We start from the raw sequence: 17290 nt of genomic DNA, 5'->3' as shown, positions 1-17290 counted from the left end.
CCTGGATTTCCGAGGGTTTCCGCTTTAGATCGCCGATGTGGTTGCAATGGCCGATTATATTTTTGCTGCGCGGGCCGCGCAACCGGTCGGTAAGTAATGGGCCTATCGCTTCGTTAAACGACGTACAGAATTAAAGACGCGTTTTTTTCGCGTTTATAATTTTTAAAGGGCTTTTTGCGAAAATCCTAACGCGTTAAACGCGTAGTTTCGATTAGTGGCCAATATAAAGGCCAAATATGGCATTTAGGATTGCGATATTTACAATTTCGACGAAACCGGCTTTATAATGGGCCAAATATGCGGTTATATGGTTGTAATTGGGTTTAAAAAACGCGGAAAAAGTAAAAAAGTACAGCCTGGTAATCGAAAATGGGCGATTGCAATCTGTTGCATTAGTAGCGACGGTTATAATGTGCCCCCATTTTTTATCGTTAAAGGCGTTTATTATTTCGCGAATTGGTATATAGAAGGCGGTTTTCCAGCATTTTGGCGTATAAAAATTAGCCAAAATGGATGGACAAATAACGAAATAGGTTTGGAATGGATTTAATATTTCGATAATTATATAAAATCGCGGATAAAAGGCGTATATCGGATGTTGGTATTCGATGGGTATAGCAGTTACCAATTGCCGGAATTTGAAAACTATTGCAAAAATTATAATATTATTCCGTTTTATTTGCCTGCTTATTTATCTTACCTAATTTAACCATTTAATGTCGGAATGTTTAGTATTTTAAAACGGGTATACGGTTAAAAAATTAACGATTTTATCCGGGCCTATATTACCAATATTAGCAAAGTCGATTTTTTTTTGGCTTTTGTAGCGGTTTACAAAAAGTTTATAATAAAAGAAAATATGGTTGGGGGTTTCCGAAGAGTTAGAATTATTCTTTTTAATCCGGAAATTGTAATTTCCAAACTGGATATTAAATTACGAACGCCTTTACCCAAAAAATTTACTTTTCCCACCACCGAATTTTGGGTTTTTCAAACGTTTTATAACCCGATAAAAGCCGTTTTTTAATTAACGTTTGTTAAAACTTAAATTAATCGTTATTAAAACAGTTTTCCAACGCCTATTTTTAAAATTATAAAATAATTGGCAAAAAATATGGACGGAATGGCGTACCAAATTATATTTTTGTTAGCAAAGGTCCGTAGTTTTCGGAAGATTAACGAAACATTTAACAAACGACGCAGGGCTAAAAAAATACGTATCCGCGAAAAAAAAGCATTTACTGTACAAAATATCCAACGTTTATTGCAATTAAACAATACGGATAATCCGATACAGGAGGAAAAAGGTAAAAATAAGGTTGGAAATAATGTACGATTGGCGACTAAACGGCGTTGTGGCAACTGCGGCAAAATAGGACATAATGCACGCACCTGTTAGGAAAATGAAGAAATGTCAAATGTATATAGCTCCGATTGTATTGGGGTAATATAAACAATGTTGGCGTTGCAATTGGAGTTCGGAATGGTATAGTGGAGGAAAAATGCGTCGGGTATTGATATGCGTCGGGTACTGATGAATCACGTTAATTATTTTTGTAAACATAAATATCCCAATTATAAAAATAGTAAATAAGTCATGTATTATTATTATTTATGCTAAAATACGAATGTTAATGCATAATATAAATAATTAAAAATAGAGATTCAAATTAAAATCAAACGGATTAATACATAAATAATAATAAATGTATTTAATAATTATATAAGATGTAATAAAAAAAGAGTAACCAGTAAAAATATATGGACTTGGAATCTCCCCGTTATAAATTCTATACACTTTTCCACATTACTTTTCACATATATTTTATCTCTTACTGCTTTTATTTTACCGTCCAGTAATTTTACAACGTCTTATATATTTATTTATTTCATCGACGCATTTTCAATTATTTAACTACTTTTATTTAAAAAAATATTAAATAATATTATGCAATTAACATTTATTCTCGCTTTAAACACCCTCGTTAGCGTAAACGGTCCGGTATTCGCAACAGGTGTTAAAACCTCAAACGTCGATCCTGGCACCCCCATCGCAGATAATAGATCAATCATAGGATGTATGATTGAATTTTATCGAAAACTTCAAAACGAAGAATTATTAAAAGTGGATGAGCAAATTACGAGTGCTCCCGGGATTGTTTATTTGCGAGATACAAAAACTCCAAACGCAAAAGTTAAATGGGAGTTACATTTAACCGAGAGATGTGACCAAGATTTAAACGGTCCTCAGCCTTATGCCCCTCAAGGGTATAAGGGCAAACATCGGTTTATTTTTGATAGCGATAACCGTTTTAAAGCATGGATTACGTCAAAACTTGTATATCCTCAAAAACGACCAGATGATTGGGACGACTAGAAGGTTCTTTTAGCGGGCGGTTAAATTTGCATAAATAAATACTTTTGGCATTAAAATTGCGAACATATTTTAAATTATACAAATAAAATATTGGTTTACCATGGGGCAGGTAGAAGACACCACACGTTACTACCGTATATATACGTTGGCTTTTACCAACCTAACCATCCACGGGGAGCTTTAAATACCTGCCGTATAATAGATTTATTTTTTTGCGAAGATTATTACCAAAATCGGCAACACCCGCAAAGTCCACAACGCCATATTATATATTCAGGGATTGGGATTTTTACCCCTACCCTATTATAAAGCGTAAATTGCTAATAATAAATATTTGCGTTTTTATTTAGACCATTAATTTATAAATAAGTATAGTTTTAAAAATAATATCTGTAAATTGTAAATTGTTATTTATTATAAATATTTACATTAAAAGCTTTCAAATATAAATATATAATATCGCCCCCTTTTACTAGTTTTATTTGCGATTATGCTTTTTATTCATTTTAATACCAGCCGAAATTTTAAAATCATTTGCTTAATATATTATTTATCAGCGCATTCAAACCAATTTAAATACGCTATTTCAAATAACAAAGAAAATTATGCTATTAGCAACAATTCTCGCTTTAACTATCCTCGCCAATGTAACCGTTCCGGCGCTAGCAGCAGATAATCAAGTTTCAACGGTAGATCCCGGCAACGGAAGCGCAAATAAGAAACCAATTATTGGATGTGCGGTTAAATTTTATCGACTAACTGAGAATAACGAAAAAGGAACGCTTGTGGATTATGCAAGTACGAAGAATCCTGGGATCGCTTATCTGCGAGATACAAGGGCAAATGTTAAATGGGAGTGCCATTTAGACGAGACATGCCACCGAGTTAGGGGCATCCCTTCTTATGATCCTCCCGAAGGATACAGGGCTCGCTATGGCCGCGCGCATGCGAGAGGTATCCCGTTTATACGATGGATTGATTCATTAATTCCACTTAATGAAAAACCTGAAGATTGGTAGCCAAAGGGTGTCTTTGGCAGGCAGTTGAAATTGGTTGAAGTTTACGCCGACCGAACGGTTTTAAGTGGCAGGGGCTTTTAATTGTAAACCACCATTAATACTTAGATGTGAAACACACATTGTTTCAAATGTAGAAAAAAAGCTAGCAATCAAACGCTTCTGTCTAGCGGCGAAAAAGTGACAAATCCTTTAATGCGCGGTACTTTTTAATAGCGTTTAACCCCTCAAATACCAATTTCGGCAGTATATAGGAATGCCCTCTTTCCAAAGAGGTACGCTCCAGTGTCAGACCTTTGTTCCGACTTGTACTTTCTCAAACTGACTGTAAATACTTCCCCAGAGTGGCCACATCTCCGGCACTTAACCCGGTCACCAGAAATTAATACCGCAAGCTGTGGTCCGCACCGACATTACACACTTTTGAGGCCAAGAGGTTCTGCGCCTATTAGTCGCCGACAAAAATATCAGGCCATTCATTGCCTTGCGGTTCCCCAAAATAGTGATTGCAGCTGCAAGACTTTTAGCCGGAACACTTTTGCACACTGTTTACAAAGTCCCAAAAACGTCAATTGCAGAGGAAAGGTCTACAGTCCCCGCTTGGGCCTTCCTCATAATTTAGCTAGTAGATTATCAGTCAGCGTGGGCGCCATTATTATCAAAATCGCCGACGTTTGCGTCATAAAATAATATGCCTCATTATCAACCCTATCTTCGACAAAGGAACTCTTCAATCTAACCACGCTCTAGAGAATCACTTTGCATTATTTTGGCAGCAGCCGCATCGCACGGCCCGCATGGGAGCAAGGGGTAAGCAGAAACTAGTATGGCGGCCCATTTACCACCAACGAGGCCCCAGGATCGTTACGTCGCATGGTCGCCCGCAGATGGGCACCAGCAGCCTTTCTTGCGATGGCAGCGCAGGATTATGGAAGACAACGAAGACAAATTGGATATAATGAGCCACCTGGTCAATTACGCGAATCTCATTAAGGCGCTGCCCGGAGAAAAGTAATGAAACGGCAATTGAGAGATTGTCCCTTGGAACGGCGACGAACACGCTTGTCAACAAGCGATAATATTCAACGTTTAACGCAACAACTAAGCCGTGGGGCTTCGAATCCCTTCCCCATATGTACACCTAGTCAACACAATATCCGAATAGAGCGAGCTATGTACTAATATCTTGTAGCACCTGTATTGCTCGGCGTATCTAGAAGGCCACTTTACTGAGCCCCACCCGCACCAGCTGCGGCGCCCTTGTTACAAGTCCTGCATAATGTGCACCCAGTCAGTTTTGCTCCCGTATGTTAGACCACTCCCTAGTCGGCAGGAAATGGGACGATGATGAGTTACCCAAGCAATTGATTGGCATCTTTAAGACATTGGCCGCCTCCCTGTTTCCAATGTTAGATATCTCGCTTTATCTCTTCAAAGCGAAGCGATTTTCACATTGAACGAGCCACTTACAGTCAGAATGCAGTCGCCGGCATCGAAGCATTGGACTTGAGCGGATGAGTAGCCCATGAGGAGAGCCGAGACGATAATGAAGAACCGCATTTTGTTAAAGGTTGACGGAAATTTTTAGCGTACGATTGAAAAGAAGCTATTGATGGTCTGGAATGTTCTATTTCTTTGTGTAGATAAAGCTCCTCTGAAGAGGGCGTTGGTGATAGCTTAATATAATACGCCAGACCTAGTCATCTGCCGAGGTTACGCTTCGGCTACGTTGTGATACCTGTCAAGGCTTATAACTTGGAGACTCCTAATCATGCAGGTTTGGCAAAAAATAACAGTGCAATGTTTAAGATCAGTTTGGATCCCAAGAGAAAGTTGAGATGACAGCCACTAGCTAGTTAATACGGCCTCGGCGCTTGCGTCGTGCCATTTTAATGCAGCGCTGGGACTTTACTATTGTTTTATCTAATCAAAAGTAGGGCCGGGAGCCGCTTTTGGAATCGGATTACTGGCAGAGGCCGCAGAGATGGGTTGAATCCAGAACAGCACGCTTAGACGGACAAATGGGGCATGGTCCAACAATGTTTCCTTCTTTTTTTGGCTCTTTGCGAGCTCGATTCTCAAAACAGCCCGGGCACTGAGATACTCCCTCATTGTTGCCACTTTACCACCTGTTTTTGTTCAGGCAGTCTATGGAGACTCCTCGATAAGAAATGCAAGTTACATGCCTCTAGGGTTGCTCTATGCGCTCTTCCGATCAATATGCTCGTCATCATGCAATGCGCAAAGCACCGAGGTCCAGTGACGGACTGCAAGGGCCGCGTGTACGACACTGAACTTGTAATTCTAGTGACTTTAGCGACACGGAGGCAATGAAGTTTGCCCAATCTTTTCCACTACACCTTTAGCTTTGGAACCTTGCCAGCTTTGCTTTGCGTGCGTTGACATCGAACCCCACCCAATACTCTCAAGTCGTTACTGGCATTAGGCCGCTGGGTAATGTTGCAACGGACCGTATGACTAGCTATATAACAAATGTTCTTGCACAAATCTGGGAACTCCATATTCAAGTCTAGTATTGGTTCTTCAAAGAAACTTGTACTTGCAAGCTTGCCTTTCAACTACTTCCGCCCCTTGTTAGTCACACAGATTGGGTGCGCCCAACTTTCCAATATGCTCTCATTAAAAGTAGCATTTGCTGGTCCGCCAGTCCGGTTGATTGGGTCAACTAATTGACGATGACGTGAGGGCGTGCTCCATGTCACATTACAAACGCGTTGGCACTGGTAACTGGCACTCCTCTCAGTCTGTGAAAAAGGAAAAAAAAGAAAGAAAAAAGAGGGGGGTGGCAGGATCTTTTATCTCTACCATCTCTCGGGCTGGAAAGTTTACACTCGACTCCCTGTCCATAGCACGTAGTGTTTATGTGAAAACTGTCGGAGCAAAAAAGAATTAGACTCGGCCTTTTCATTGTCCGCCTTATAAGAAGATGAAATGCCCAACTTTGGATGCCCGCTATCACGTGATTTTGACTTTTTGTCATTTTCGGGGCAACCAGGACTTATCTCGGAACTATATTCCGCTTCCGCGCGGGGCGGCGTGGGATATGGTTCCCATTTATGTTTACAACCCCGCGCAGCAAGGTAGTTAAGAGGCTGGACTTCGGAACCGACGCCCGTCCGTTTTCGGCGCGAGGTCAGATCACTCGGTTAATTGGCTGGCTTATCACTATCAACGTCCCAGAAAGAAAGGACCCGGATCTGTTATGTCAAGCTTATCGGCCCCATTGAGCTTATCACCACTCCGCTATCAATCTGGGGATAGATGGTGGGTAATTCATTGCGATCTGCCAAGAAACCAAGGCAGGGGATTGCGGTTCAATTCTTTCTGGGAGAACTGTATTTATTAATAAAATAATTCTCTGTTCCACGATGAGTGGTCCACGACAAAGTTGAGCATAGCCTTGCAAATTGACGAAAAAGAATCTCGCACTGACGAGAACTAGAGCCTTCAGCAATTCGCGGTATCGACAAACCAACGGCTGTCAGTGAATCATAGCGGCTGTCACCGATTAATAACTCTTCCTGGCAATAGAATCATGGAAGCGCATCACCCTTTCGACCCGCTTTCGGCTGGTGAGATTGAAGCTGCGATCAGCATCGTGAAGAAGGTGCACGGCGATGTCTTTTTCAATGTTGTATCCCTCCGCGAGCCGCGAAAAGCGGAAATGACGGCGTGGCTTGCAAACCCTACAACGATGGTCAAGCCGGTTCGTGTGGCAGACGTGGTTGTTATTGCCCCAGGGGGCAAGGTCTACGATGGGCTAGTCGATCTGTCCACCGGTTCCATCATCAGTTGGGAGCTTCTTGATGGGTTACAGCCCATTGTACGTATATTACAATTGAATGCTGCTTGATTGGGCAGAACGGAACCCCGAGACTAACAATAAGGAGTAGATCACAATGGAGGAGCTCACCGCCGTCGAACACATATGTCGCACGGATCCCAGGGTCATTGAGCAGTGCATACTCAGTGGTATATCCAAAGACGACATGCACAAGGTTTACTGTGATCCCTGGACTATCGGCTACGACGAGCGCTACGGCAACAAGGTCCGTCTACAGCAGGCGCTCATGTACTATCGTCCTGACGTCGATGACTGCCAGTACCAGTATCCATTGGATTTCTGTCCAATCTATGACGCAGCAAAAGAGGAGATTATTGCCATCGACATACCCAAAGTACGACGTCCATTAAGCACCATCGAGCCGGTCAACTACCACCCTGCTGCCGTCAACAAGACGGGGGGATACCGAAACAACCTAAAGCCGATCAACATTACACAGCCAGAGGGCGTGTCCTTCAAACTCAACGGCCGCCAGATCGAGTGGCAAAACTGGAAGTTCCATATTGGCTTCAACTACCGTGAAGGCATCGTCCTCAACGATATTACCTTCAACGATAAGGGCAATATCAGACCCGTATTTTATAGACTTTCTCTTTCGGAGATGGTTGTTCCCTAGTGCGTCCACGTGAAAGCCCCTATGCTGTCCTATACGTGCTGACACTAACTGGTACTTTCAGTGGCTGCCCGGAACGGCCCCACCAGAGGAAGCACGCATTCGACCTCGGAGAGTACGGTGCTGGTTATATGACAAACAGTCTCGCACTGGGATGCGACTGCAAAGGGTCTATTTACTATTTGGATGCTTACTTTCCTACCCGGAACGGCGAGATCCGCAAGATCAAAAACGCCATTTGCATCCACGAGGAGGACGCCGGCATTCTCTTTAAACACACCGACTTCCGCGATGACTCCACAATTGTAACGCGCGCAAGGAAATTAATCATTCAGCAGGTGTTCACTGCGGCAAACTACGAATATGCTGTACAGGTAAGCTTGGCCCGAGGTTTGCAATGGAAAGAGCTATTAAGAGCGCACATGCTTACTATTTGGTTTCGTAGTGGATCTTTCATGTGAGTCGCACCGACTTGGAAATGCCTCCTTCAAGCACCCACTAACCGTTATATAGCAAGATGGTTCAATCCAGCCTGAGATCAAGCTCACTGGCATTCTTAACACATATTCGATGAACCCAGGCGAGGACACACATGGTTGGGGTACCCAGGTTTACCCTGGTATGTTATACTTCTGAATCCATGCCATTTCAGACAGTCACGTTTCTAACTTGCAAAAATATCCTAGGGGTAAATGCCCATAACCACCAGCACCTCTTCTGCCTTCGCATCGATGCCAATGTCGATGGACCCAACAACACGGTGTTTATGTCGGACGCGGTCCCCTCCGAAGCCCCAGTTGGTAGTGTTGAGAACTTCTACGGCAATGGCTTCTACGCCAAGCGTACAAAGCTCCGCACCACAGCCGAGTCAAGAACTAATTACAATGGCGCGACGAGTCGAACCTGGGAAATCTGCAACACCAACCGGCTGCACCCCTACAGCGGCAAGCCTGCCTCATATAAGCTCATCAGCCGAGAGGTGCCTGGATTGTTGCCCAAGGAGGGGTCTTTGGTATGGAAAAGAGCCGGGTTCGCAAGAAATGCTGTATGCGTAACAAAATGTAAGCCACTCCTACCCCGAGAAGAACTTTCCGCCTTACGTTGTTCCACATCCTAATAATTGCATGGTTTATGAAGACGCCGATGATCAACTCTGGGCCGCCGGTCGCCACGTGCCTCAGACATCGGGGGAACCGTCTCTAGGGCTTACGGAATGGGTTAGTGACGGTAGTCAGTCGGTTGAAAATACAGATGTGGTGCTATGGCATACGTTCGGCGTTGTGCACTTCCCAGCCCCCGAAGATTTTCCAGTCATGCCAGTCGAACCCATTACCCTGCTGCTCAAGCCCAGAAATTTCTTTATTAATAATCCTGTTATGGATGTTCCTCCCAGCTTTGCAAGCACCCCTAGCCAAGTTAAGGCCAATGGGGAAGGGGTGTTTAATGCTGCAGATGGCGTAAGCGAGCTGGCATTTGATTGCTGCCGTCGGACAAGCCATTTGTAACCGATTCAAAATAAAAGAAAAAGGAAATAATAATTTGATTGCATTGCCGATGAAATATAAGTTTAATAACTTTATATGACAGTCTTAATTTCCACTTTCATTGCGTTAATGCTGCTTAACTTGTAAAATTTACAAGCATATGCGCATAACGTTAATAACGACCTTTTTATGCTAATATAATACTAGCTTATATAATTAAAGTCTTGTACTTTAATATGCAAATTAACTAATATCTTTAAAAGCTCGCATTTTAAATTACAGCCGTTAAAACTTTTAACTTGTTTGCGCGCATTTATCAACTTGAATTGCGAATATGTTAATTATATAAAACCACTGAAAATAGTTTTTCCTTTATTAATTTTAATTATTCTTCTTTATTAATATCACTTATAATTTATGGGAACGTGAATTGTTCAAATAAAACTTAATTTAACAGCATTTATATTTAATCAAAACTTATATTTATCTTTTGAACTACATTGTATAACATCAAAGATTCATTTTTTAATAATATCTACTTATATAAAAGTTGAAAGGTTTCTCTCCCTTATTTCGAAAATTTATAATTCAATTTACCATTAAACAATTATATCTTGTTACATCTTTTATATTTCGACACAGCTTCCAACACTTTCGTCACTTTTAACCGACCGAAAAAATGCGCTTCATCACTCCCCTTGCTTTTATTTTCGCTTCCGGCGCCCTTGCGGACCCATCAGTCTGTTACAAGGATTGCAGGGACCATGGTTTTCCTAGTGACGTTTGCTCGGACTTTTGCAACGGACGCATATATGTTAATCTGGATGAATTGGCTAAGTGGATGAAGGAGCACCACCGTTAAGCCGGACTTAAATATTTCAACTAAGATTCGGCCAGTACCAGCAAGGCCAGGTCGGGTTACTTACACCCCTCCTGGCGACCTTCGCCTAGAAATACTGCAGGTAACCGCCCTTATTACCGAAGCAGGACGCCAAGGGAGGTGACAATTAGGATACTGGAATGATTACAATCATCCAAGAACGGGATTATTAAAATCGTGAGACGGTTGAAATAAATTACATTTCGGATACAGTTTATACACCAACACGCTCGTTACCACATAAATAGTTTTACTTTCAGAATTCCCTAGCAAAAAGCAAATCGTTTTTGTTTCCCCGTCCGAGCTCTCAACAATGTGCAAAATTGTGTTGTAACAATTTTGCCAACGCAAACACGTTCGTTCCGCACCAGTGCAGCTGCTAAGAAGCTGCTTCCATAGTTGGAAAAGGGCTGGAGAGGCATATATCATAGTGATGACGGGATACCTTTTGCATGTCTGTCAGAGTCTTGTTTCAATTTGCGCAAATAACCCCTGGGTATGGAGGAGCAAAAACTTCGATAAATACCGAATGTCGTTACAACTTTACTTCATTTCCTATCGACGAGGGCAATTCCAGTGCTAACTCAGGGCGCCGGTAGATATTAAGCTTGGAGTTTCGGCGTACGTACTTGGCCCACAAATTTACGAAAATGCAGCTGTTCCAGGACGATATTAGCCCTCTGAGCCGAAATTAGTCCGCCACCGCCCAAAATGCAGCGTTTATTACATTCATAGGTCATGTCTATAGCTACATTCACACGGGCAGGGGTGGGCATCCCATAGGATTGCCGCCCCACCCCTCGTGCGGCCCAGCTGGTATTGGGATCGATGAGTATGGAGCGAAGGGGCCAGTATTCGTTTAAGTAAGGCTGAAGCTCAAGAAAGCCACGTCATTCACATAACGGGCTCGACCTTGAAGGTGGTGTTGAGTACAACCCGATGGTTGCACTGCCATAAAGGCTTCTGATTCTCTTGTAAGTGGTACTAAGTCTAACTCTAGCGGCGCTGGGATTGGAAATAAGCGCCAAGTGCAAAAGGAAGACACGCTTTTGGAAAAAGATTTGCCATGTTAATAGGGGTCACGGAAGACCCAACAGTACCTTGACCAGCAGGGTATCCTTTGGGTGGTAGAGAATGTACTTGAAATATATAGGTGCTCAGGCCATTTATTCACCTCTCCCAATACTTTATTTGCTACTCGCCTAGATTAAGGCAGTTAACTGGTGTAATAAATACCACGTGTCAGAGCGCTCGACAGTATTCGGAGTCGGTCTGACCGAGATTTAAGGTTATCGGCAATGTTGGTTGCCGATGTTTTTTTTTTTTTTTTTCCCCCGCATGGCGAAGGACGTGATCGATAGCGATTCATCAATTTGTCCTTAAACTTAGGGTGCTGGCCAGGATCTTTCCACTCAAGACAAGCTCACCAATAATACTCCTTTTACATTCATCTTTATCTGGGTGGGCAGGAAAGCCAAAATTCATATCGAATAGCTTAAAACGACAGCACAGAGTACCTTTTGCAGCCTATAAAACGGCAGGGAAATGGCTTCTGAGTACGACGAGCATACACGCCACCTACCCCGCATTCTTTGCCTCCACGGAAGCGGTACCAATGCCCCCATCTTCCAGATCCAGTGTCGGCGTCTCTCTTCATGCCTGCGGCCATACTTTCGGCTCGTTTATGCAGAAGCCCCTTTTGCCTGCCTCCCTGGACCCGACGTCGGCTCCGTATTTGCAGACTGCGGGCCGTTCAAACGTTGGCTCCCCGACGAAAAGGATCAATGCCCAGACGCAGAAGTCGTCGCCGCCATCGACACATCCCTCGGTGCCGCCATGAAGGATGACACTAACGCCGGCGCCACGGGCCCCTGGGTAGGCCTGCTCGGCTTTTCCCAGGGTGGCAGGGTGGCCGCCAGCCTCCTCTATCGACAGCAAATGAAGGGGGAGAATCAGGAGTCGCCGGTCTCAGGCGACGGATGGCGGTTCGGGGTGGTAATGGCTGGGCGCGGACCCATCGTGTCACTAGATCCGGAGACTTGTCGGTCTGCCCTGCTCGGGAGACCCAGGGCGGAGCTACCCGTGACTCGACAGGACGTGGATCAGACCGAGGTCGCAAAGGGTCACCACTTGCTTAGGGTACCGACGTTGCATGTGCATGGCAAATTCGACCCGGACCTCAAATTTCACAAAGAGCTTCTGCACATGTACTGCGAGAACGGCACGGCGCGGCTGCTTGAGTGGGCCGGCGAGCACCGGGTGCCAATCAAGCCGGCCGATGTCAAACCTCTGGTGGATGGGATTCTTGAGCTGGCGGCGGCGACGGGGACTTCAGTCTAGATGGTGACGGGGTTCCCTTTTGTTTGTTAGAGACTAGAGTGTTGGATATTAAGGGTTATGGCGTCAATAGAAAGCAAAGCATGTTCATACATCTTGTCTGCTTACATGCCATGTTGCCCTTAGACTCAGATGTCCTCCTCCACCCCGCACAAGAAGTCCGAAATACCTATCGATCAATCACATGGTGTCGATAGGCAGCTTGGCGCAGAGTCGTTGAAGTTCGATAGGGGATAGCGGGTTCAACAACTTCAGGAAGGTTACGATCTGCGGCCATAAGCAGATATTGCCAGACATTATTCAATGACGCCATATGGCATCGTGCGGAGCATGCATCTTTTCAACTTGGCAACCGTTTCTTTTTCCTGGATTCGTGAGGAGAAGGTCGGTATCGGCCTTCTTTTTCGGGAAATTTTGGAGATATGCCAAGATACTATCTCTCTTGGTATAAAGATAGACGACAGCGGCTTTCTCTTTGACTTATGTTTGGTAGGCAGCTTGCTTTTCTTTCTCCATTCACCTGCAACCTCTAAGTCGGCAAAGATGGTCACTCTCTCTTCCCGCCTATGCTCACTTGCTGCGTTGGCAGGCAACCTCTTCCCTCGTATTGCTGCACAGTCGGGAGGCATCCAGACCGGCTTGAGTTATGGAAGTAATTGGGTGCCTGTAACCAAGGACTCAGAACTTGTGGCGCAGAATTTCCCAGATGTCGACATTGAGCTTCTATCGCCGGCTTTTCTCAACCCGGAGCGCAGAGAAAGTGGCTTTGCCAATGGCACTTCTGGTCCGACAAGTCTGACGGTAATGGGTGAGCTGACTTCATCCAGACCATTGATCCATGATTTGTATACTCAATAATTCTATGCAGATAACTTCCTCCGAGTCCTTGCCGATCGGAATGAATGGATGACATATGAGTCTGTCGACTTTCTCTCCGAGGAGGGCCGGAACTTTCCTTACATTTATCTTTCCTTGCCCAGTCCCAGCAACGAGCCCAAGCTGCGCGTCTACATGCAGGCAGCCATTCATGGGAACGAGCCGTCTGCCGACGAAGCTGGGCTTGCGTTCCTGGGTAAGATGGATGCCAACCAGACGTGGGCGCGTTCGGTGCTCGAGAAAATTGACATCCGGATGCTGCCGCGCTACAACGTCGACGGGGTTGCTTACTTTCAACGCCAGCTTGCCAACAACCTGGACCCGAACCGTGAGCATATCAAGCTTATGAAGCAGCAGTCGAGGGATATTAAGCGGCGGTTGACATCGTTTGACCCGCATATTGCAATTGATCTGCGTAAGTCCTCAAGTCTTTGTTGATGCTGCTTCCATCGAGTTCCCTCAAGACATACCAACCTCTGACCCTCGACGTGATGCAGACGAATACACCGCACCCAGTGTCTTTGGCGGTGTGTACCAGCACGGTTCCGATGCTCTCCTCTCAGGCGGAATCAACCCTAACATCCACCCGGCTATACGCTCCGAGGTGCTCGACAAGTTCATCCCAGCCATGGGCGAGGCGCTCGAGTCGCACGGCCTGCGTTGGGAGCACTACGTGACGGGCACCACCAACACGACGCGTGGCTCGGCCATCCGGCTCGAACAAGCCGTCACCGAGGCCCGCACCGGCCGCAACGCCGCGGGACTGGGCCAGACCATCTCGTTCCTCCTCGAGACGCGCGGCATCCGCCTGGCTGACCAACACTTCCAGCGGCGGGTAGCAACGCAGCTCGTCAAGATCGAGGCCATACTCAACATGGCGCGCGACCGGTCCGAGGAGGTGTACAAGGCTGTCGAGGATGCGCGGGCAGAGTTTGTTAATGGCGACGACGACATCGTCGTGACCGATTACTTTGTCCCGGAGAATCGCACTTTTACTTTTATCGACAGGGACAACGGCAGCGTCGTCAAGGCGCCGGTGCAGTGGCAGCGGACGACGCCGTCTGTTGCGAACCTGACGCGGGCCAGGCCAGAGGCTTATATCATTCCACGAACGTGGTACGAAGTAGCGGAGCGGCTCGAGATTCTGGGCCTCGAGGTCGAGAGGTTGGGCTACACCTTCAACCAGACGGTCGAAGCGCTCAACGTAACATCATCCAGCCTGGCTCGTACCTTGTACGAAGGCCACGTGCTTAACACCGTCACCACTGGGACCTACAAGCGTGACGTGATACTCCCTGTGGGGAGCTTCAAGGTCAGCACGAGGCAAAAGAACGCTGCATTGGCCTTTATCGCGCTGGAGCCGGAGAACATTGACAGCTACGTGACATTCAACATCATCCCGCTCAAGGTGGGCGAGGAGTATCCAATTTTCAGGATTCCCAGAGCTTGAGGAAAGGCTGGATGCGAGGGATTATTAGATGTTGATTAGTTTGTACATAAAATATACATAAGAAAAAAAAAGAAAAGAAAAAAAAATAGGCGCCCAACACCGGCGTGCAGGTCTTGGCTTGATGCTGCTGACATTTTAGTGGCGGCTGTCATGTCTCATTTGGGGCAAATCTAATCTGTTGATTACAAAATAATTATCTATCCCTCCAATGTAGCATGCGGTCGGTCCCTTTGCTCACCTACCACGTAGTAGGTTCGCAACTAGTCAGAATACGTACTAGCGAGGTCTTTGCCACCCCACTCTCGCTGGATAATTCTACATACTCAGCTTGTCAGCTACTGTATGTTCCCTTGTCTCCATTTAAAACCTCGTCACCTCACCTCGGTAGCATCTCGCATACCGTAGCCAAGGTTACCTTGGGTGGCTGCCAACCACTTCTCAAATACGAATGCGAGACTATGGAGTACATACAGTAGTTGTAAGCGGGCGTATGCAAACCTCGGTCCACTCTGCACCGACATCTATGCGCAACCTGAGTATATCTACTACCTTACCCAAGCGACAATGAAAAGATAATTAGCGACAAGTAAAATGCAACATGAAAAGAAATGTTTTGACATTATCGATACGAGGATCGAGTAGAACGGCTCCCTTCTAGAATCACAGGGCCCACTCACACCTAATCCTGGTAGCACTATCGTTGCCTTGCCTGCCGGAGAGGACAGACATATAAGCAGGGCTGGTTAAGCTTGTACCAGTAAATTGAAAATTTGGGGGCGCTCAAGGCGCTGTCGTTTCGCAACCCGGGGTGGGGACGTTCGGGCTATTAAACACCCCTGTCTATTAATGTCGAGAAGAACAAGAAGGAAACGAAAGAAAAAGAAAAGGTGATGAGCCAATCGTATTCACTTCCTATGCGATTACGCTGCAAGAGAAAAGAAAAGAAAATTAAAAAGGTAATAAAAAAAGAAAATAAAAGAAATAGAAAATGACAAAAGTTCCCCTCCACTGTTGCTACCTCGACCCGACGTCCGGGGACGTGAGTGCCTTGATGAAATCCAACGCCTGGGGCGTTTCGCTCCATCCATACCACGTTTCCCTAAACGCCAGAATAACCTCTTCCCTAGACCCCCGCGCGTATACCGTCGGTGACCCGTGACTGTACTGCGTCGGGTTGTGCAAAGCCGGCCAGTAGTGCTTGTTCCTGACCGAAGTTGCGGCAATTAGCTTCTTGATCTGCGCCTTGTTGCTCTCCTGCAGCGCATCCCCTTGACTACTGCCGCATCTGCTGATCAGGTCTTGGCGGTTATGTAGTATGCCACTCATGGCTTCTTCCCGGACCCACTGCATCTTTGCCTCGAGTTCGTCTTCTTCGCTGCCGGTGTTTTGTCTCTTGGCTACAAATTCGGTCAGGTTTGCGAGGTCCAGCGCCAGGCGGACTTTTAGTAGGACCAGGGCAGCCAGAAACGGAAGCTTCTCGACAATCAGGTTCTTGATTGTCATGTCGTCAAGCTCCTCGGTCGCATCCTCGTTGCTCAGGTTAAGAAATGGCTCTGCGGGGTCCCCCCATTTGTATGTGTCGTGAGGTACAGTGGCGTACCACTTGATAAAGTCGTAAGCTTCCTGATCTCTCCCTAGCCGAAGCAGCAGCGTCGGCACGATGCTCCTGACGCCCAAGACGTCCCCCCTGTCGGCGTTCAGCATGGCCATGGCGTGTCCCAGCGCGGCATCAACGGCCTCGCCTGTGCGGATGTTGAGTAGCGCCGTTACGAGGTCAGATCGGGCCTGGAGGTACGACCTGGGCACCTGAGTTGTGGCACCCGCGATGGTGGTGAACATTTGGCTGAGGGCGCTGACGGTGAAGTTTGCCGTCGCCCCGAGAACCTGACCGTGCTGGTCCGGGCAGACGCGCGCCCGCAGCGTCGATGATTCGGCTTCGTACGCGGCAATCTGCTTCTTTACTATGGCACATGATGACTTGTGACGCGGTCGGTCAGAGGCCTGGTGGTCGCGGCTGCAGTAAACGACGGCCTTGCACGCGGCGCATCTTTGTAGGTTGACGACTTGGGGACATGCCGGATCGCTGCATTTGGAAAATTGCAGCCCGAGATTATAGCGGTTCATGGTTTGTTGGATGGCGAAGACGGAGAGCTGTGTTTTTTAAGGGTTGATGTTTCTCTCTCTCGTTTTTTTTCGATGTATATTTGCCGAATGATTTGAATCCAAGTAATAGTCAATGGGGCCCAATCTTGAAAACAGCCAATTCGTTTCCCAGTAGGTTGGGCAGTCGGTCTCCGTCACCTTCTTTATAATCAATCTAAGAGTATCAATCAATTCATTCTGATTTGACAAATTTGGAACTCTTGGGTACGGTAGAATCGAAGCTAGACCC

The 17290-nt window shown here is 46.0% G+C and overlaps 4 protein-coding genes across 4 annotated transcripts; 3 read left to right on the top strand and 1 right to left on the bottom strand.

Annotated features, from left to right (window-relative positions):
• Positions 1 to 6949: 6949 nt before the first annotated feature.
• PgNI_05123 (uncharacterized protein) lies at positions 6950 to 9376 on the top strand (the record flags this gene model as incomplete). Its single annotated transcript, XM_031125162.1, has 6 exons — positions 6950 to 7237; positions 7308 to 7873; positions 7936 to 8245; positions 8385 to 8490; positions 8558 to 8932; positions 9009 to 9376. 6 exons carry the CDS (start codon positions 6950 to 6952, stop codon positions 9374 to 9376), a joined length of 2013 nt encoding a protein of 670 aa, XP_030985644.1.
• A 2404-nt stretch (positions 9377 to 11780) lies between these two features.
• Positions 11781 to 12575, top strand: PgNI_05122 (uncharacterized protein; the record flags this gene model as incomplete). Its single annotated transcript, XM_031125161.1, has 1 exon — positions 11781 to 12575. The coding sequence occupies one exon, from the start codon at positions 11781 to 11783 to the stop codon at positions 12573 to 12575; it is 795 nt and encodes a 264-aa protein (XP_030983602.1).
• A 540-nt stretch (positions 12576 to 13115) lies between these two features.
• PgNI_05121 (uncharacterized protein) lies at positions 13116 to 14898 on the top strand (the record flags this gene model as incomplete). Its single annotated transcript, XM_031125160.1, has 3 exons — positions 13116 to 13380; positions 13441 to 13863; positions 13946 to 14898. The coding sequence occupies 3 exons, from the start codon at positions 13116 to 13118 to the stop codon at positions 14896 to 14898; spliced, it is 1641 nt and encodes a 546-aa protein (XP_030985659.1).
• Positions 14899 to 15912: 1014 nt separating this feature from the next.
• Positions 15913 to 17022, bottom strand: PgNI_05120 (uncharacterized protein; the record flags this gene model as incomplete). Its single annotated transcript, XM_031125159.1, has 1 exon — positions 15913 to 17022. One exon carries the CDS (start codon positions 17020 to 17022, stop codon positions 15913 to 15915), a length of 1110 nt encoding a protein of 369 aa, XP_030983603.1.
• Positions 17023 to 17290: the final 268 nt, after the last annotated feature.

This window comes from Pyricularia grisea (assembly GCF_004355905.1).
Source record: "Pyricularia grisea strain NI907 chromosome Unknown Pyricularia_grisea_NI907_Scaffold_2, whole genome shotgun sequence".
NCBI classification, from domain to species: domain Eukaryota; kingdom Fungi; phylum Ascomycota; class Sordariomycetes; order Magnaporthales; family Pyriculariaceae; genus Pyricularia; species Pyricularia grisea.
This window is presented reverse-complemented; position numbering and strand designations above follow the sequence as displayed.